Source organism: Dipteris shenzhenensis, chromosome 1 (genome assembly GCF_047967505.1).
Source record: "Dipteris shenzhenensis isolate YYH24624 ecotype China chromosome 1, Dip_SZ_1.0, whole genome shotgun sequence".
Lineage (NCBI taxonomy): Eukaryota > Viridiplantae > Streptophyta > Polypodiopsida > Gleicheniales > Dipteridaceae > Dipteris > Dipteris shenzhenensis.
This window is the reverse complement of record NC_141596.1, coordinates 69,808,137-69,829,842: the sequence shown is the minus strand read 5'-3', so window position 1 is coordinate 69,829,842 and position 21,706 is coordinate 69,808,137. Positions and strand designations below refer to the sequence as shown.

The 21,706-nt window shown below is 44.0% G+C and overlaps 1 protein-coding gene across 3 annotated transcripts; it reads left to right on the top strand.

Moving 5' to 3' along the window:
- Positions 1–544: 544 nt before the first annotated feature.
- Positions 545–21,108, top strand: LOC147906295 (uncharacterized). 3 transcript variants are annotated; one of them, XM_087377797.1, is made up of 14 exons: positions 545–1,565; positions 1,669–1,772; positions 2,037–2,113; positions 2,292–2,375; positions 2,683–2,740; positions 2,917–2,960; positions 3,190–4,986; positions 5,361–5,446; positions 5,592–7,039; positions 7,218–8,298; positions 15,892–16,131; positions 16,528–16,652; positions 18,378–18,973; positions 19,070–21,108. In XM_087377797.1, exons 3-14 carry the CDS (start codon positions 2,045–2,047, stop codon positions 20,786–20,788), a joined length of 7,347 nt encoding a protein of 2,448 aa, XP_087233923.1. In that variant the 5' UTR covers positions 545–1,565; positions 1,669–1,772; positions 2,037–2,044; the 3' UTR covers positions 20,789–21,108. The 3 variants fall into 3 exon arrangements, with proteins under 3 accessions (XP_087233923.1, XP_087233918.1, XP_087233926.1); XM_087377792.1 differs by having other exon boundaries at positions 2,002–2,113; XM_087377800.1 differs by having other exon boundaries at positions 2,002–2,113; positions 2,683–2,744; positions 2,921–2,960.
- Positions 21,109–21,706: the final 598 nt, after the last annotated feature.

Below are 21,706 nucleotides of genomic sequence, written 5' to 3'. Positions count from 1 at the left end.
CATCCAAGGTCAAACTCACGCACCCAAGAATAAGAGGCCTACTCATAATCAAGGAAATCTTTTTAGAGACAAACATTTCAATAAATTAATCAACTTTGACACTCACATACAGACGTGTGTGTGTGCATGCACACACATAGTATGTGTGTGTGCATGTGAAGAAACACGTACTTATAAATATATACATACACTGTGTGTGTGTCACGCTTCCCCCTGGGCCACCCTCTTTCCCTCAACCTCCCTCCTTGCCTTCCTCTATGCCCTTCTCTCAAACTCTTTGTCCTCGAGTCACTCCTTGTTCTACTCTTAGAGATTCCCCTCTACATAACATGATAATATCAAAGCTCTCTCATCATATCTTTTTTCTAAAGTGCCTCCTTGTTGTACATGGTGTGTGTGTACACATATATATGTATATTTAGAGAGAGAGAGAGAGAGAGAGAGAGATGTAATTGGGCTTTGTTCTCTAGGGGGGATACATTTCCTTTTGACCTGGTGAAAATGTGGAAGCGATGAGTGTGTGTGAGATAGAGAGATTGAGCACAAATTTGGCAGGTAAAGACGAGTGAGAGGAGATGGGGGTTACAAGGAAAGAAAGGCGGAGCTATGGCGTGAGAGAGAGCATGCTTACACGGGTGCAGCAATCATGATCAGCATGAAATCAATGCTATTCTCTCTCTCTCTCTCTTCCTATGTTTTTGTTCTCTCAGGAGCTCTGGTGGCTAGCCTATGAGCTATGGCGTGTGAATAGATGGAGAAGAATGCTACAGTAGCAGAGGTTTCCTGCGCGTCCTGTGGGTGCGCGCGCGTGGACGGGGTGGCATTCTACCCAGCTGGCGCGGCTGGATGAGCAGGTGGCGAGGATGGATTTTCTCGTGCTGCTCCTCGTCGATTCCCGACTTCCCTTGCCTCTGCTGGCGCATGTGCAATGCAATACAACAGTATAGGGGATGCATATAAGAGAGTGTGATTGGGGGCGGGGGTATGGGCATGGGCATGCAGCATGATCCTCTCTCTCTTTCTCTCTCTCTCTCTCTCTTTTTCTCCTCTGCACGGGATTGAGCGGATCAAAGGCGTCTGCTGCTTCTGCTTCTGCTCGGAACCCTACCGCTTTTAGATTCCACTTCATATCTCTCTCCTAAAATTACATATATAAAAGGCGGAGTGTCTAGTAGCTTTGCTCTTGTATTGGGCTCTTTGTCCCCCCGGGAACCAACGCGAGCAGAGGGGAAGAAGAACACACAGCAGCGTCACCACTACCCTTGTCCCTCCTCTCTCTCCCTCATCTATCTTTTTTGCTCACTCTCGGCTTCCCCTAGTCCTCCGATCGTCTGATTTTGCAGGATCAAGAATCGCCCACCTTCTGTACATCATTGATCGGGATCGCCCACTTGCCAAGGCTAATCAATTCTCACGGTTTCTTGCTCCAAATTGGCTGCTTCGGCGCCCACTCCTGCCTCCCTGGCACTGTTGCCTACGTTCCGACGTCGTCTCGTGGGTTCTGCAGCTGTGCATCGCCTGACGATGTTCAAGCCTCGCATCATTATCTATAAATATGCGGTTTTGTGAGTCATCTTGCGCGGTTGAATCGTCTTATGAACCTTTCGATGCACTGCAATCTATTCTTAACATGCCTTCTCGCTGATTTTCGGAATTTGTGTAACTTAGGTGTGCCCGTGTCCGTGGAGTCGGATCTTGTTGTTAATCTTCGCAACGATCGTACCTCTGATGCCAGAGCAAATTGGCTAAGATCATGGGATGAGCTTGTGAAGGTTCGTACTGTCACCTTGTTATCGAGCGTATATGTGACGATTGCGTACGCCTCGTTGGTTCGATTTCAGGCAAAATTTTATGCTATTTGGGGCCTTGCCGTTGTGCTTACATGCATTTTCATGGCCTCGACTGCACTGGGTTTACTGTTATCTGAAATCTGTTTTCAATTCATTATTTCGTTGCAAACCGATATCAAAGATGCAAATCATATGACTTTTGGGGATGCAGTGACACCGGTCCGAACTGTCTGTCCATATTTGCAGTATTCATAATGGGCAGATACAAGCAGCGAACCATATCTGATCTTTTGAAACAAACTTGCAAGGTGCACAAACCGAGAGTACGTATGCTTATCCTTTGCCATCTTTAGTTTCTCTTATCTATGGGTCACAATGAGTGCTTTGATATCCATTTCCAGGGTGCCTCTGGCAGTCACATCAATCGATCATAGTATCGTTTGGATTCTGGCTGTGTCTGGGTTTCAAACCTAGCTAAGGCTAGGTGGATTGGCTATGCAGATGACTGCGGTGCTTGAAGGAAAAGCTCGAATGCAAGGACCTCTTGATGAGCTGGATGCTGAAATAGACTTTCAATCATTACAGGTATCTGAGATTTGATTGTTGTCTGCTTGTTGTTTTCATGTTTCACTCATATACAAGCGAGTTTGTTATTCCTTTGTCAAATTGTCTGTCTTGGTAAGCCTGAAGGCATCTGATTTTTGTGTTGCTTGATTATTTGTACGTGATCCCTTCTCCACGGCCTTTTGTACATCATGATCTCCCAGTTTGTCAGTCCTGATTGGACTTAGGTTTTGTCGTTTTGAATTCTCACTGCTGTGATTATGTTGAGTGCAAGCTATTGAAATTTGGAGTTTCACTGTTTAAATTCTTATGGCCATATTTGTCACAGGTTTGTGGGAACTGTAGGAATCATCTGGATTCTACTCAAATGCAAAATTGTAATATCTGTAAGTTGAAGTGTTTCCTCTGCCTTTACACACATATTAATGAATGCACTGCTTGCTTTGATATGGCCAAACTGATTTCTGCTTAAAGGACTGTTTTTTTCACTGATATTTGATGCTGGGCGCATTTGCTACATTGGAAGATTGATCTTGTTCTATGCTCTCATTCTTGTGAACAGGTAGCGGGGGATTCCACAATTTTTGCCTTGAATCTCCAGTGAATGTATGTTCACATCAATATTTTTTACTTTTCGTGAGTTTAAAAAGACTGGTGTGCAGGTCTTGCATTTGATGCGTGATTTTTTAATCTTTTCTTGTCAGGCTTCCTATTTCAATGTGGCTAGCATAATATTATATTAAGAAAACATGATTTGTTTTGCTACATAAAAATTGCATTACCTGGATTATATTAAAGTTTCCATCTTCTCTTGGAATGTTGTAATTGGATGCAGGCAGATGTTGACACTGTCCGATGTTGCTATCGGTGCCTAATCTCATCTGTCAATGATAAATACGCTTCAAGTGATGCAGTCGCCAATGATGCTGTCCGTGGTGAACAAGGATTTGAAGGAATGGATGTGTGCACAACAAGCGATGATGCGCAAGCATTCCAGAGTCTTGGGAAATCACACGCTGCAGAAGAGGAATCAGCTGCTCGTGAAGATATGAAGGCAAATTCTAAAGATTGGGAGAGGCCTGTGAAGGCATCCCCTGATCGGACCAGGGATAATTTTGATGATGTTACTGAGCCTCCAATCTCACCACCTGCCACAAAGACGGGGGTTCGCCGGAGGAAGGTTGTAAATAATCTTGAAAGGACTGGCGTTCCTGTCCAGGTTGGAAAGTTGGACTCTGGCGTTCCTGACCCGGTGGCAAAATTGGATTTGGATACATGCAAGAAAGCTGTGAAGCAAACTGTAGTGGATGCTTCGGAGTCTCTTGTTTTCAGAAATGAAAGTGATGGTGGGAAACAAACACTAACTCTAGAAGGGGTGCTGATGGATGGTATTCAGTCTGATAAAAACAGGACTGAATTAGTTGTTTTGAACGAACTCACAGAGACAGGGGCTCTCAATCCCACCATACATGCAGAAGCTCGAGAAATGTTTGATGCTAATATACGCGTGCAAATGAGCACTCCGGAGATTGTCTCGGACACGAGTTTTACACCTGCAAATCTTAGTCCGGTTAGAGTTGAGAAAAGCCTTGAGGATGGTCATTCTGCTCTCAGACAAATGAGAGCAGAAGGAAAGGATCACAGTACACAAAACGTTTTGATACCAGAGGGTTCCATGTCCGAAGAAATGGATTGTCATGAGACCCAAAGTCCTCTTGCAAGGCAGATCTCTGGGGCGAAGCTCTCAAACGAAGAACTGCCAGCAGATTCCTATGTGACGCTGGCAAACGCCTCTTTTGAAAAAGCACCCTCTAGGGAGAAGACGTCTCAAACTGATGATGCTCAGCTTGAAACACAACTGAAGAAATCTATGGACCTGAATGGCTCACCAGAAACAATCAGTTCAGCTGATGAGGCTGGGGTCACAACAGGATTGGATACACATGTTCACTCGGCAAAAGAAAGCTTATGTGGCTTGTTTAAAGGCAATAATCTAGGCGAAGGACCATGTGGTGTTGTGCAAGTCCAAGCAAGCTTAGAGGGGGAGCAATCATCTGTTAATGAGGCTTATACAACTCTAGCACAACAGATGGAGAACAAAGGGGAGAATGGGCTTCATGATGCACAATTGCAGGTGGGTAAGACGCATCATGTACCAGTGCAAGCCGCATGTCCCTTAACAACTGTGGGACCAGCTGCTTTGGAATCAGAAACAAGTTGTGTTGATGCTGATCCTCATCAATTAAAAACTTTGAAAGTCCAGCCCTCTCACAGTATCGTACAAGTGACAGATTTTAGCTTGTCTACCTGTAATCCTCCATCTTCAGGCTTATCAGAAAAACTGTTGGACAGGGGAAATGCGCCTTCGTTGAATGTTGCAGAGGAACAAACATCTTCCCGACGACCATTGGACACTCTTTGTTCCACCCAATTAGAAGTACCTAGAGAGGAATTTATTGCTGGAGTTTCAGTTAATGCGAATGACAATGAATACAGGAAGGAACAGAGTGTGGTTATATTGACTTCAGGCGAGAGTGCTGCGATCGACACAGAAAGCTCCCTTATACATCAGGAGTCAGACTGTGCAGTCGCTTTGGTCACACCCAATGTTGGAGTGCCACTCGAAGATGATGTAAGTATCTGGAAGGATCCCCCTGTTCTCTGGGGATGTTCAATGCTCCTGTGTTGCTGTGGAAGCTTGTTTTTCCTGGTATATGATCATGAGGTTTTGTAGAGTCAAACCTGATTCATTGTTCAGATAGCAGATTGATCTGGACTGTCATCCTAGAGCTATCTGTACCCCTAACTCCCTTATCTTTGTCTTATTCTTCTCAGGTTGTTTTTTGTGCGCGCTTAAAATTTGAAACTAGATCTGTCTCACTTCTGCATGTATTTGGTCTCTTTCCTGGGCATGTCTTGTTTCGGTTGTATTCTCTGTGTTATGTGTAATTGCAGTTATTGCCATCCTTATTAGGGTTGCCTAACCTTATTGTTGCACATAATTAGGTCAAAGTTTGTGACATTTGTGGTGATCCGGGATACGAAGATATGCTTGCTGTTTGTAGCGAGTGCAATGAAGGAGCAGAGCATGTGTAAGTCTTGATTCAAGTTTTTGTGTTTTAAAAGTTGTTAAGATGCAACATCATCATGTCTTCATGTAGGTTATATGGTAGGCCAATTGTCACAAACTCTTTCCTCTTCATAAGTTATTTTTCTCATAAAAATTCACTTGCTCAGGTACTGTGTACAGACATTGCTGGGTCAAGTTCCTGAAGGGTATTGGCAATGTGAAGGTTGCAGATTGAAGCAGAGGGTTGGTGATTCAAAACTTTCCAAAGTGCGGCCTGCCACTTCTCCTCTAGCAAGGTTGCCATCCTTGAATAGCAGCAGGAAGCAGAGCAATTTTGGAAATGCTCGCTTGAGACTCTCAGCTCGGCTAGAGAAGAGAAAAGTGGGTCCTGAGAAGCGGAGAGCTCTGAAGGGAGTTCCCCTATCTCAATTTCCTGCGAAGAGACATGCAGTAGAGAATAGTGAAGATGCATCTGCTACCAAAAAGCAAGCTATAGAAAACCCTAGCCCCTCTATTCAGGCGGTCAATATGCCAGCTGTAAGGCCTGGTCTCTCAAAGGAGGGTTCTTTTAAAATTCCTGATATGGGAAAAGTGAAGTTTTTTTCTGCCACAACTGTTAGCAGTAGCAGTACAGGAGCTCAAGGCACAGGGTCAGGTTCATTTGGGACTGGCAGATTGCCCCTTTCAGTTGGGATGCCAAATCCACACCTCCTGCGCACTAATGTGAATCAGTCCGGGCAGATGACCAAGGGTCGTTTTGCAACTTTAAGCAACTTGACCGGTGACCTTCTAGGTAATGGAAACAACGCTACAAAGGCCAGTGTCAGTGCGCAAACTAATAATGCATCTACAAGCTTGTCTTCTTCAATTGTATCTGCTGGTCTGAAAAGCTCAGGAACATTCAAATCCAGTGATGCATTACCTTCCTTTTTACTTCCTTCCAAATCCACCTTTGCTTCAAAGCTTCAGGTTGGTATGCAAGGGCAGCTAAAGGAGGGCTTATCAGGACAAACACCAGTGGCAAGTTTGAAAACACCAAGCAAAATTAATTCTTTCAAGATACCAAAAGCTACTGGAGCAAGTACTTTGGACCAAAAGTTACGGGGTGACCCTGTTCAAGGTCCTTCTAGATCGATTGGTGCCAAGGCTATAGGTTGTGATCCAGTCCCAATTAAAACTGGTGAAAACAAGTGTGATTTACCTTCTGACATGACAACAGAGGAGGAAAACCGGGCATCGGGAGCAAATGAATTGATCAGCTCTGTGGATGCAAGCACTATTGGTACTTCCATACTTCTAGATTGTGGAAGCCATTCTGGTAGCTTTACTACCCCTGAAACTCCGAGCATGCTTCATGCTAAAGAACTAGCTTTAAAAAGTCCGGAAGTGTCTGTTAGGTCTGGTTTGCCAGGCAGCGTTGAATGTGAAAGCACCCAGCAGGTTATCTGCAATCCAGAAATTAGTACCCGTATGAAAGTATATGAAAATTGCAATTCTGGGGAGGACAAAAAGAATGCTTTTCAGGCAAAGGTTTCAACGACTCTGACTGTACTAAAAAAAGTAGCTGAGAACACAAGTATTGAGACATGTGAAGAGGTGCCTGTGGTGAATGAGGGTAGGTTTCTGCTACCTGTAATTGTAGGCTGAATGAAAACCAGCACAACACATTCATTTTTACTGTATCAATTGTTTTGTCTAGATTACAAAGTGTATAAAGAGCACAACTACTTTATCAAAAACCTTTTATGATTTCATCTTCCTTGTTTTTTTTTTCTGTGTTGATGATGATACAGGTCCAAAACAGCAGACTATGGTCCCAGCCAAGAGTATGCGCACAACGGAACAGCCTTGTAGCTTCAATGCAGAGGAAGAAAAAAATTTGCAATCAACTGGAAAAGGTGTTTCAAATATGGAAAGTCCTGGTTTGAAATTGATTTCTGAAGAGAAGTACAAGGCACTTACAAATGAAGAAAGTAGGAGCAACTCTAGTCCTAAAAGCAGGCCTTTGCTCACATGGGATTCTCCAAATCTTGTGCCGACCATTGGAAGTACTAGGTGTTATAGATGCAAGGAGTTGGGTCATTCTGCTCCATATTGTAACAATCGTAATTCTGTGTCTTGTATCCCCTCAGACAGTGCTGGTGGTGTGAAGGTTGCAGCATGTAACATCGATTCTTCCATGAGATCTTCACAAGAGGTGTTGGACGTGGAAAATTCTGGAAAGTTTAAGTCTTCAATTTCTGAAAGTGCAACTATTCTTAAGCCTTCTGGGATGATCAAAGATCCGCCTTCAAAAGCCATTCCACCGCTTCAAAAATTGAACTTGAATCCGGTTGAAGGACAGGGCCAGGGAGAGCGAGCTCAATTCAATGTTGGTTCTTCACTGTCGTCTTTTCCAGTGTCCATGGATTCAGGAGTGAAAGCCAAGGCTGATATATCTAAACAGGAAATTTTGGAAAGGGGTACACTGCCATCTGGCGTTCTGAGCAATTGGCAAAGAGAATTTCCATATCTGGCATATGGAGGTACTTCGGTAAAACCTGCAGTCTCTGCTGAAAAGTCAGCTGCAAGTTTGGGTAATTTCAGTATGCCTGATGCAGTTGGCATCAAAGATCTGCCTTCTAGGAAGGTCTCCGAGGCTGATCGCAGTCCAGGATTAGCTGCTGATGCAATTTGTTTTCCAAGATTTCCGACTGGAGTGCAGTCTGCTGTATCTCCTGTGGAACCACAGACAACAGCCTTTCCTGTGCATCCTATGGCGAAGGGTGGGGTGTACATATCCAGTACACTTGGAATGCCCAGTAGCACTTCTCTGAATGTCCCACTTTATGAAGAATCTTCAAAAGTATATCCTGAACCTCTGAATGTGTGGCGGTAAGTTCATATCCATCATTTTGCAGACCGCATACACGTGTGTGGGGGGGGTGTGCGTGCTTGCATGAGGTGTGTGGCTGCAGGGTGTGAGGTCTGTGTAAAAGGGGTTTGTGTTCTTGTGGTTGTATTATTATTTGCTATTTATCTTTCAAGTATGGGTGTTTTAAGTGCTTTTGTGGTGCTAATTTTTCTGCTTTGTCATGATGTGAAGAGAGAGAAGATGACATTTGCTATTTATCTTGCTAAGTGTGGATGTTTATAAGTGCTTCAGGCAGGTTTTATAGTGTTAATTTGATCTGCTGTGCATATGTAGGAGAAATATAAGATCAAAGCATATTAAGCAAAAAGTACAGCAAAAGAGAATAGTTGTTCCAAAGAAAGAAAGAAAGAAAGTCTATTAATGTCCATGGGAGACCAACAGGTCTATGTGAGAGGAAAAAACCCAGTTAATTCATCTGTTTAGGGAGGGCACAAGCAGACATAAAGTGACTCCGATTATTATCAGATACGTAGCTACATTTGTAGTCTGAAAATGAAGAAAATAAGAGGCCATTCATAAGTTTAAGACTGATGGTCTTCTGGTTCTAAGCTCTTATGATTACAATTTGGAGATGACACATTCCCATTGAGATCCAGAGTTCTTTGGTATCCATATTGTGGCACCTTGAGCTTGTGAGATTGGCGAAAAAGCTTAATTTGTATGTCTCGTGTGCTAAATGTAAGTATGGCATGTCCTCCAGAGTCACGGATATTAGTTGGGGGAGCTGTTCTACCTTTGTCTTCTTCAGGCCATTTCAAAGCTGGGAGTGGCTGCTTTGATGTGTGCTAGTCTCTCCTTTTATGTTTCCTCATAATTGAACCTAGCTGTGCACCTCTGTAGGCTGCAAGGGAGGGGCCTGTGAGGGGGGGGGGCTTAGTTGCCATAATTACCAGGGAATGGGAACGTTCCGAAATTTCAAGTGCCGGAACGGGAACGTTCCGGGAAGGGGGAACGGGGGACAGGAACCGGAACGCCACATCATCAACTCATAAAAATGTACCAATTATGAAAAGAAAACCACTTTTAGCAGTTCTTAACTTTCCATTTCAGCTTTAGACATTTGAAGTCACTCTTAGAATACTCAAAACTGATATGTACACGTAGTAGAATGGAGAATACTATAGATCCAAGAGCATATAATATGCAAAGTACAAAAAAGGTAGGCCATGCCTCGGGCCTGAAGGCCTCAATATAAAATAGGACTCGAGACTCTCGAGCCAAGTACATGGTGTATAGAAAAAAAGAGAGTCAGCCCTAATGGTCTGAGGGTGGCATAGCAATGGAGGCCTCTCCCTCACCCTGCTGGGCCTCATCATCCTGATCCTGGTTCTGGGCCTCATCATCCTCATGCTTAGGAGCATCCTTTGCTGCATCACTGTCGGAGTTCTCATCAGGTCTAAATCCAAGATATGGTTCAGGAGTGCACTCTGCCCTGAACTTGTTAAGCAAACACAAGTTTGCATTAACAAATACAAGATCGTTTGCCTTCGGAACCCCAAGCCCGTTCCTCTTTTTTGATGCAATGTTTCCAAAAGTGCTCCACAACTGCTTAATGGGTGAAGAGCTAGCTCCCTGGCTGAGTATACGAATGGCCAAACGCTGCAACAATGAAGCATCTGCGCCATAGTCCTCCCACCAACAAATGGAGGAAATCTTGAACTTGTCATTCTTATGTGCATCCTCCAAACCAAACAACCCTTTTCCTTGCCTATAATACGACAACTCCTCCCACACTTTTCTCCTATCATCTTGACTTGAGACAACTCGTCTCAATATCTTCTCCCATCCTTCCACCACCTCTTTATCTGTTTCTTGCCCCTTCCCTTGAAATTACGGATTCAAAACAAAGGCTGCAGCCTCCAAAGGTGAATGATATTCTGTCCACCGAGAGGTTGCCAGGGTCCTCAACTCCTCCTCCCTCCAAGCATACAAAGCATCTATACTTTGAACGGTCTCATCATCCTATCCATCCCTTTATACACGTTCCCAATACAAAGACCATCTCTATCAACAAGCCACAGCCTGAAGCAAAAGGCGAACATCATCCCAAAAGAGGTCATCCAAGACAATGGACTTAAGTCTTTGAGCCCGTGCAGAGTTCTGTTCACGCCATGCATCCCACTCAGCGGAAACAACAAGCTGCCTCAATTGAGATTTCAGCTTAAAAAGCCGCTTCAACATGATGAAATTATAAGCAAAGCATGTGTCGGAATACTTCAAGAGATTCTATTGAGGGGATATCTTACCAAAAAATAGTCAAAATGTAGTGATGGCGAGTGATGAAAGATACAACATGATTACCCATATCAATGGTAGGATCCACCCGATCCAACTTACCAATATCCTTAAAGAGATTATCAATGAAGTAAGGATTGCGGGCCTTTGTTGTGGGTACATCTGCTCCATAAAAGAATCAGTCCACTGCAGCATCTGCCTGTGCCCTCCTCCCAGGATGCCATGATGCCACAAGGCTAGCTTGCACGATTCTCGGGGTGGGGGCTGATGAACTGGGAGCATGTGCCTATGAAGCTGTACCCCCAAAGGAGGAGCTAGAAATGGAAGCAGCAGGAGAAGGTGCTGCATGTGAGGATGCCCTTGCTTGACCTCGAGGATCAAGAACCTTCTGCCGTGTTTCCTCAGTGTGCAATCTATCTGCAAGTGCCTGAAAACGTGCCATCTCTGAATCTGGAATATTCTTAAGGCAGCAGTTAATGTTTCTCCTCTTTACTCGCAATAAGTGATGTCGAACTCGGTCAGAGCCTCCAAATTTTTCATCTTGGCAAAATTTGTATTTCCACTTGTGTGCTTCTCCTTTTGACTTGTTGTAGAGGCTTCTAGAATCCACTTCCTTCCACCACGGAGATTTGTTGTCTTGGTTGATGCCATGGGGAGGAGCCATTGAGAGGAGGACTGATAGAGTGGGCTGATGGCTAAACGTGGAGAGAGTGGAGAGAAGGGGGCTGAGAGAGTAGGCTGAAGGGGAGAGAAGGGGGCTGAGCCTTGAGGGAAGGGAGAAGGCTTGAGCCTTGAGGCTTGAGGGAAGGGAGGGGGCTGAAGCAAGAGTAGATGGAGCAAGGAATGAGTCGATGGAGGGAGGGAGGGAGTAAATGGATGGACGAGTTGGATGGATGGATGGAGGGAGGGAGTAGATGGAGGGATGGAGAGAGGGAGTTGTTGGATGGAAGGAGGGAGGGAGGGAGTAGTTGGAGAGCTACTGGATGGAGGGGTCGGGCTGCTGAAGGAGGGAGAGAGCAGGTGGAGGGCTGCAGGTTGAAATAGCGGAAAACAGGCTGCCGCCGCTCGCGAAACAGGGTTGAATAGGAAACCCTAAACCCGGAACACCGGGTTCAGGTCCGGAATGGCTTTCGGGTACCCTGGTAACACCTTGGCTGGAACGTTCCAGACAGGTTCCGGTGGGTTCCAGGGTTCCCTCTTCTCTAGAACAGGGTTCCACGCGTTCGGGTGGGAGAACGGCGCTCCCTGGTAACTATGCTGGGTGGGGCCTGGGAGCTGAGGGAGGAGTAGAGCAAAAGGGGTCTTGGGAGTGAGGGAGCTGAGTGGAGTGGAGGAGAGGCTGAGTGGAGTGAAGGCTAAGAGGCCTGAGCGGCAGAGCTTGCAGCCCTATGAGCAGCTGGGAACCGCACCTTTGTGCACATCTATGTTTAAGAAAAGCCTAGCATGTGTGCATTCCTATCTAAAGATTGTTTCGTGTTCTAGCAGCCCTATAAGCATTGGCGATCGCATGTTTGTGCATGTTTGTGTCGAAGATATGCGTAGCAGGGAGGTGTGCTTGGTCTTGAGACTTTTTTGTGTTTTCTTTTGTGGCTGATATGTGTGGCGTGCATGCATGGCATAGTGCTCATACTCTATGGCACTTGTTATACATGTTGGAAATTCTCTCTTCTTTGGAAGTATTTTTCCATTTATCTTCTTCAACATCAAGGTCATATCACCTAGTTCTCATCTTGATATCATGTGGCTTCTGAGGGGGGGAGAGATTTACAGCTAGGTTTTTCCTGTCCACCATAGATCATCGTCTGGTCTGTCTCTTTCTTGTAGAACACCTCCTTTGGTTTGTCCATGCCTCTGTCTGTAAGAGCAAGCACATCCATCCTCAGTAGTCTAACCCTCCTTTATACCAGTTCTTGTACTTGGTTGCTTCAATACGATCCTTGCTGTGCAAGCTTGATCTCTCTCAGGATTCATCTAGAGATACTCATTCTTTCGCCTACGCCAGTTGCACTTTGAGCACTGTGGTGTACTCTCTTGCTTTCTCATGATCCATCTGTAAAAAGTGTTTTGCTCCTTATTAACTCGTGGCTGCCTCCATCTATGGCATTACAACTCTTAAGACAATTGTGGTCTGACTCTAGCAGCTAGCTTCATTGGATGTGTTTTGAATTGTTTGATATTCTAATGCCCAACGGATCTGTTTATTCGAAAGGTATTTTCTTTGATGTTGCAGATCTTTCAAAGTATGTCTTCTATTTATCTGGCGGGTCATAAGCACAATTTAAATGAGAATGAGAGAGAGAGAGAGAGAGAGAGAGAGAGAGAGAGAGATGATATGATTGTATTAAAGTGCATGTGAGACCCTTCAGGATCTATGGACTGGCGATCACTATCAACTTATAGTGATCCCTTACATCTAGTGAAAAAGTATTACAAACTTGTCATGTATTGAGTACTTGTTGGGCTAGCTTGTGTGCTAGATCTAGTACCTTGTTGCGGTGCTCCAGAATTTCTTTCAAATATCTTTTGGCTGGCTGCTCCAACAGATTTTCTAGATCTCTGCTGTCCTCATAGCTTTCTGTGATGCGTGTTTAGGCTCTATATCTCAGTAGTACATTCTGTTCATTTTCTACCTTCCCTGTGGGGCAGATTTTACAGGTTCTTCCCTCTCTGAGGTCATGGGGGCAGTTTGAGATCTGTGTTGTTGCAATGACATTGGTTTGTGGGACTGCCCGACCCTTAGAGCAAGCTGGATGCTTGGACAGCGTTGTAGTTGGACACAGACAGTGGGAAATGTCTTAACCTTGCCTTGGCAAATGGGTTCTAGTAGAAGCCTAGGATTGGATGCCTTCTGAAGACAATAATTGGCTCAGTCAGACGAATTGCCAGTGAGGCAGAGTGCAAGGGGTGAGCCCTTGTTGTAAGAACAGATTCCATTGCCATAAGAATTAAATAAATACCGAAAGGGGCGCCAAAGCGTTTGGGGCCAATCGGTGTCTCTCGTGTATTGTTTCTGAGCAGGGACACTCTAGCCTCCCTTCAGTGTGTTCGAAGTTGTTTTCTCAGGGTTATTATCTAAAGGAAGTGGCTGGAAATGTTATATTGTGGCTATAATTGATATGGATGCTCTGTTAGTAATAGTTCATTGCCCTTTAGCTTGCTAGAGGCCAGTTTCATTCTATTCAAAGCACGGTAATCAACTCACATGTTGAATAGCAATAGGGTGAAGAGCTAGGCCAGAATCAGCCCTTTTGATAATAGGTCTTGCACATGTGCCATTATTTCCTCCCTTTGTGATCCGCTCATCCTATAAGGAGGTCGGTTGAGTAGGGCGGCACTCCCCCGGCCTTTCAACCTGGAAGAGTATCTAATCCCCCCCCCCCCCCCCCCCCCAACATACCAATTGAGATAGAATTCTCCTAAGAATCAATTTCAACCTGTTTGAAGACTGAAAATTTCAAGAAACTGAAAATTATTTCTATCTAGGCAACTCAATTCAGCATATCATTCTCTAGAATTACATAATACGAATTTGTATGATTGGATATATTCTAGTCTTACAAAGGTATATATATCATTCTCTATTTCTTTAACAAAAACCATATTCACAGAAATTGTAGGTTTCATTAACTTAGCAACAGAATGATTTCCACACTTGGATAGAACAAATCGCTTCCCAAACTATGCCGCAACTACACTTGGTGTTCTCTCCTCTGTAGGAACAAAGGCGAATCAAGTTTGCTGCATCCTGCCTGTGTCTAGCTGCTCTTTTGGGTTCCGATTGCTTGTGTGCAAGATGTTTTAAAACCGGTCTCCAAGCCAACAAGAGGGTGGTGATTGACAACTGGCCCTAAATTGTAAAACCACTTAAATTTCTAAGGGTCCTTACCTACACCTGATGGCCTTGCCCACTCAATTTTCGAGGGTCTTGCCCACATGCAAGATAAAACTCACGTCCTCATGACCTGTTCTCAGCCTGAAATCATCACCACTAGGGAAAGTGGTGATCCTGAGCTGTGCTACCACTGTAATCAGCCCTGAGACCCTAAAAATGAGCCTGTAATCAGTCTTGAAACCCTAAGAATGAATCAATTCAGGTAAACTCGCAGCCACAATCCTCAATTTGCAGCAGGTTAAATCAAATTGAAGCAGATGAAAGCAAATCGTACTAGCCTTGAACAATTCATCGTAGTATGGCAACAGAGAAGAATTCGAATTTCAAGAATCCACAAAAAAACATGTATCTGATAGCTTCAAATAGAAGCGAATTCTTTTTGGGGATCAAAACGGATTGATAGAGGGGGAAAAGGGAGCAGAGCGCACATTCACTCCCTCCCCGAAGGTGGTTGTTTTGGGAAAATCAATAGTTTTGGTTACAAGATCAGAGCGCAAAGCAGCAGCTAGAGCAAATAACATATACAACAGAGCAAGTGCGCTCCTTTATTCTCCTCTAGACTAATAGAGCAATAGCAAGTGTGGTTCTGTTTGGCACTGTGGACGTCCAATTTGCATGCCTTTTGCCCTTAAAATCTAGGGGTTAGCCCTCTCAAAGCACCTGCCACAAATAGAACACCACCCGTTAATGATAGCCAATGCATGCATTCTAATTCTTTGGACTAATCCTACTCCTCTGTGGGTGTCCCCACCATGCAACTAAGCAAACACAATAAAAAAGATACAACTTTTCTAGTAACTCACTTTGAGCGAAGTCAATTCCCTTTGACTAGAGTCAAGATAAAATATTTTCTCTTTATTTCTGGGGATAAATATGAGAGAGAGAGAGAGAGAGAGAGAGAGAGAGGTCCATTGGAGACCTTCAAATCTGAGGGGACTGCAGCTCTACAAGAGCTGCTCCAATCCTACCAGAATTACAACTAGAAGCTAGAAAACAGATGTGTATGTCTGAGTTTATGGTTGATTTGACTTGCTATATGCTTATTACCAAGGCCTATTTTTATACTCTAGGAATTCCTTTAGGTATAAACAAATTTTTTGGGTGGCTACCCGAAAAGATTTTGCAAGAACTTGGGTGTTAAGGTGTGGAAGTTGTGTTAAGGTTTGGTGTTAAGTAGATTTTTCCCGTCTTGAGAGAGAGAGAGAGAGAGAGAGAGAGATTAACGTCCTCGGAAGACCTCGCGGGTCTATGGGACAAAATACACAAACCAAAAAACTACAGCATCAGTTAGAGACGGAGAGTCTGTGGGGGAGTACAACAACTCAGCCATTATTATAATAGCATAACATAACTACATTCAGGTATTATGTGTGTGAGAGAGAGAGAGAGAGAGAGAGAGAGAGATTAAAGCCTCATGTGATGACAGGGGTACCTTTGAAGTCATTTCAAGAGGGCATTCACATACAAATTTTCATGGATTACAAGCACATCCTTCAAACAAAGCATTGATTAAAGTTCGTGAGGTTGCAAAGAAGTTGCAGTCTCCATTACATCTTGAAGAACTTCCCCGGGGCAGTGAATACAACTCGTGGCCTCTTCAGTTCCAAAAAAGTCCGCCTAATAATGAGAACATTGCTCTTTACTTCTTTGCCAAAGACAAAGAAAGGTGAGTGTAACGGTTACAAAGATTGGAGACTCTTTTCAGGCTATTGATTGTGCAATTCTTCCTACTTACAGTGGTCAGTTGTCTAACCAGCCAGGTACTGTAGGAAGATGATTTCTTGGATTGTTTCAGTGTTTCTTGTGAAAGTGATAAAATGTGCCTCTACACAATCCTTCTAGTTGAAAGAGGTTGTGATGTGTGCATTTGATAGCCTCTTGCAGTTGTAATGTCCGCTTGTACTATTGTTTTGCATTTGTTAAGTGTGCCCGTTGGAATGTGCTGATAGGTGGATCATCGTTTGCCTCTGGAGAAGCAACATGAACTGAGCAGTATATGTAATATTTTCTTCCTCTTTGGCCCCTTTATCATACTTCTAATAAAAAGCTTTCATGTCTTCAGCTATGAGCGCTCCTATAAACCGCTGGTGGAGCGGCTGATGAAGTACAACCTAGCTTTGAAGAGCTATATTGAAGATGCAGAGCTTCTAATCTTTGCCTCCAACTTGTTGCCTCCTGCTTCTCAGTGTAAGTAAATCAAAGTAGTCATTCAATTTGAGGCCTGTTTTACATTCACCTAAATGGGGATAGCAGTGGCTTTTCATGGTGGAAGCCTGAAAGCTGCAAGATTCATAATAGCCTTGTTTGTTCTTTTTCATTTTTTTTTTGGCATGCACATTTTCTGGGTTGTCTGAAGGAGAGGAGAGGAGAGAAAAGCTGGCAGGGTGAGACTTCGTTTTTGGGGAGATTTCTTTGGGGTTTCCTTTAATTTTGTGGCAATTCCTTTGTTTGTCGCCATTTGATGTCTGCTCAAGGGATTCTGCAGTCTTTTGAAACCCAGAGGGAAGCTTACGCTTGAGTATTAACTGTCCTTTTGATTAGAATTTCTTTTTTTCCCTGCTTTTGATATTCTCTAACGTCTCCCCCCACCCCCTCTTTCTTTCTAACCTTCAATTTTCTATAATTTCAAAGTTATCAATTGGGCATATGGTAGTCTTATGAAGTCTATGCGGTGGTGTGGGAACACGTTTCGAGTGTGAATGTGAAACACTTTTCAACTTTGTAGGTTTTGGCATCTGAGAAAATTGTGTACCTGCAGCTAAGTATGCGTTTACATGCAAATATCAGTTCTTGAAGGGTATATTGTGATGAGTAGGCAGATGTGGAAGTCAAGGGGGGATTAAATTTCTATCGAGTAGGGGTAGGATTTTTCTTGTGAGGGAATCTGGTCACCGGTGGCCGGGAGCTGGTTTGTGACCAAGAATAGTCGACTGATAGCAATTCCCAGGCATCAAGGGAGTGTTAGGAGTGAGCCACCGACATGTGGTTGTAGTCGACCGAAAGCAAGTCCCAGGCATCAAGGGTTGCTAGGAGTGAGCCACCGACATGTTGTGGTTGTTACGGTCGTGTGGAGGTTATTGCAGATATCAGTGCCGGATCCAGTTATCAATATTAGCGCCGGTATTAATTCTGGATGCAGATAACGGTGCCAGGACTATATATGAGTGCCTGATATAGGTTCTGGATGCAGATATCAGTGCTGGATATCGGTGCCCGAGATATCAGTGCTGGATATTGGTTTCAGATGCTGAAAGGTGAGTACAGAGTCGTTTTGGAATCCGGATTTGGATTCTATGCTCGGGATTGAGGGTTTGGGTGAAGAGCCGCTTAATGCCAGATTTGAAATCTGGGGAGTTTACAGATTAGGCATGGGGTTTGGAACCTGGATTGATTGCCGGTTTCTGAATGTTAAAATCTGGGGAAATTGACAGCTCAGAGCAGGTTTTTGTATCCGGCCGTTAATTCACATCCCTGATTCACAGAAAAAGTTCAATCCAGTTTTGGTAATCAGTTGCTGGTTATCTTGGAGTGTGATTTTGTTTACAATGACTTGCTGCACAAGTAAAAATTTTTGTAATGGATTTATATTCGTAATAATATTGAGGTGCTCGTCTTTTTTTATTGGTTGCCATAAATTGTTTTGTTGTTTGCACTTTATTATATGCTGGCTAATGGTGCACTTTCTTTAATGATGATGTCTTGTATGTACCATGAATGTTCTTTGGTGATTGCATGAATTTTCCGTCAGTGAAAGAAGTTGTTAGTGAGGTCTTCTAATTCCTTACCAGAAGCTGGTTATATCGTATGGTCACAATTTATGCACTCGTGACCGGCGATTTGATGCAAGAGAGGGAGGGAGAGAGATGACATTAAGTTAAGACTATTCCTGAAATTTTCCTGTTGCTCTGGAAGGTTGGAACAATTTCATGTTTCTTTGGGCAGTTTTCCGAGACAGAAAGCCTCCTGCCAGTCGCGTGGTTTCAGCTCATATTGCAGGTAGTTGTAAGCAATTGGAAAGCTGTATTGAATCTAAATCGGTGCAGCTGCCAGCAGTTCACTCCTGGGCTGGAGGGGAGGACATGCAAATTGATACGGTGGGAGACAAAAAAGTCAATGTGTCAGTCACAGCAGGAAAGGACTGTGGAAGACGAGACTCTTGTGCAGGCCTTCGTGTCCTTGCGAGTGTTACTGTTCCACATGCCCATCCTGAATTGCGAGGTACTCTTTCTGAAGAGCCATCATGCCAGCAAGCATTTCAGGCTCCCTCACAAGCCATACAGGCTTTGGTAAAGGAAAGCTTCAAGCATCATGATGACAGAGAACAAGTCTCTATTCCAGTAAAAGCTGCTGTACTTGGGTCTGGGACAGTGGATGTCTTGCCTGACATGGAAACTCATAGCTTAAAAGTTGGTTCCTCAAGAAGAGAGGACGCAAGAGGGGTGGGTTCACCTCCTGGATTTGGCGGTGCTACTCAGCAACAAGTTTCTGTGAGCAAGCTTGGGGAAGAGGTAAAACTTTTATGCTGCTTAACATATTCTTTAGACTTGACTTAGATGTTGAGGGATAATTTTCTTATTTTTATATATTCTGTCTGTAATTTTCAGGGTGATATTCATACTGAAGTCATAACTGTGAGTATTTCAAAATCAAACAATTCTTTACAGCAATTGCCAAGAAAAGAGCGTGGTAGTGTCGAGACATCAAGACATTTGCCCCCACTGACTCAATCTCCACCAGCACTGATCGTCTGTCCGAGTCCAAGGGGGGATGTTTGGACGCCTCGGACACTGTCTCGTTCAAGTTCTCGCTCACCGACAAGGTACCGTGACAGGGAGAAAGAAAGAGTCATTCGTGACTACAATTATGAAAGAAATCGTGAAAGGGAGAGGATAGAGCTAGGACGAGGGTCATCTAGAGAGAAGGACAGAGATAGGGAGAGAGAGAGGGAGAGAGAAAGAGAGAGGGAAAGGGACCGGGAGCGGCAGAGACGACATCGGGAGCGGGACAGGGAAAGGGAGAGGGAGAGAGAGAGGGAGAGAGAGAGAGAGAGGGGGAGAGACAGAAGGGAGAGAGGCGGGGACAGAGAAAGGGAGGAGAGAGAGAGAGAACGGGGGGGAAGAGAGAGAGAAAGGGAAAGAGAACGGGAGAGAGGGAGGGATCTTGGAAGAGATCGTGGGAAGCATCGGGATTCTGAGCTTGCTGATGCCGAACATGATAGAGAGAGCAGGCATTGGCATTGTTATCCTCCTTCAGGTTCTCCTTCTCAGTCTTCTGCTGGTCGCCAAGATCGGTCTCGGTCCCGGTCACCTGTGTCAATGTCAGATCGCAAGCATGACAGCTATCGGCCATATCATCGCTCAAGATCTTATTCACACTCTCCTGATTCTGATCGTGGCTCACGGCGGTTGCAATTAAGAGAAGAAAGTAGAGACAGGAGCCAGGATAATTTTTCTCAAAAGGGAAAATCACCTGCTGTTTCAATGGGTGATATAAGGCCAAAGGCTGAAAGGATTTTGGAGAACAAAATTAATAGGGACTGTGATGTAGAGAACTCGGGCAAATTGTCACAAAAAGGTAGTAGTAGTGGCTCATTATGCAGAGAATGTACAGATGGGTCGAAGGAATGGTCGACACGTATTGCAGATTTGAATGTGAGTCCTATGGAGGCTGATGGAAATGAGGACAATGTGGTGCCGTCATCAGAATCTTTGCAGAAAGCGACTGATCTTAGCAGTGGTGGTCATTATCATGATTTCTTTCTCACAAGTTCTCTGGGTGCTAGCTTTCCAGAACTTGGTGAATCTACTGGTTTTCGTGGTATTTGCCGCATGGAGCAAGGTGAATCATCTAATAGTGCTAGTAAGCTGTTCCTTGATCACCATTGCGCATTTAATCCGCTGAATACTTGTGAGGAATATGACTGCCAGCCTTCAGCTGTAGTAAATAATCCTTTTGAGCCCTCATTTCACCCTTTAAACCTTCCGTCAGGGCCATCCTCTTCGTGCCTGCAGTTTTTTCCTCCGGCTGTAGAGGATGCCAATGACCAAATTACACCTGACCTCAATCTTGCACTCGGTGGTAAAGGGAAGACTCCACCAAAGCAAGGAGTTCTGCCTTTATTTGTGCAGCTCCTTGATGTGCCACAACAAAGTTCACCAACTAGTACCATGGGCACTGTTTCAGATGTATCACTGAAGCCTCCTGAGCAAGCAGCCCTGTCTCTATCTCTGGCCATTCCACAGCACACCCAGAATTTGGAAATGGATGCTAAGAGGCCAGCCAATGATAAGTCTGTCAGCACTTCTTTGTGTCTCTTTGGTTGATTTAGTACTTGTATAGCAGATACTTAGACCTGTGCCAAAACATACTGTGTGTGTGTATTGTTCTTATCTGATCCTCTTCTCACCCTGTGGGAATGGTCCAGTAATAGTGAAGCTTTTGTAAATCTAACATTGGCAAGGTCTGTCACAGGAAAATACTTTTTCTACAAATATAATTGTAACAGTATTTTTTCGTAAAAACTGAGACAATGGACCAAATGGTTTGTGGGTTATAAAGGAGTTAATGCACCTGTTACCTGATACATAATCTAGTGTAGTTCTGCAAAACTGAACTAAGAGTAGCTCTCTCTGTTTCTAAAGGAAAGTTACTTGGATGACTAGAAAAGTTAAGTATTGTATGCCTGCCACAATTGGTGCAATTCTTAATAGAACGTGTTTGCATGATTTTCAAAACTTTCTTGCAGGCCTTGATTATTTGTCAATAGAACATGAACGTAATTGGCCAGTTAAGTAACTATGGGAGGTCCAGACATGGTTACTGTAAAAATGCAGATTTTTTCTTATAGGGTTTATATTGTATACAAGTTACTATTTTTGATGTCCTACTGTAGACTAAGGTCATGCTAGCAGCTTAATGATCGATATTGTTGATTTGTTTGGGGTGTGGCACACGGGAAAGTGAATATTAGTTTTGCACCATGCCAGCTCTGAATCCTAATGCAAGGCAAACAAATGTCCCATGTTAGAAAGCTCATTATGGAGTGCTATCAAATATTTTATTGAGCAAAGCCGGCCAGTTACATATCTACTCAAGGCAAAGTTGATTTCAATCGCACTTTGAGTTCAAACTTGATGCTTCACATCCGAAGTATGTTTGCTGCTTATATAACACATATCTTTCCTAGAGCTACTTAGACTGTAAGCAACAAACACATTGATGGGCAACATGAGAATAGTTTT

Coding starts and splice junctions, on each gene's coding strand:
- LOC147906295 (XM_087377797.1), top strand. CDS start 2,045: ATGGGCAGATACAAGCAGCGAACCATATCTGATCTTTTGAAACAAACT. Junction 2,741..2,916: donor AATGCAAAATTGTAATATCT/GTAAGTTGAAGT, acceptor TCTTGTGAACAG/GTAGCGGGGGATTCCACAAT. Junction 16,653..18,377: donor GTTGCCTCCTGCTTCTCAGT/GTAAGTAAATCA, acceptor TTGCTCTGGAAG/GTTGGAACAATTTCATGTTT.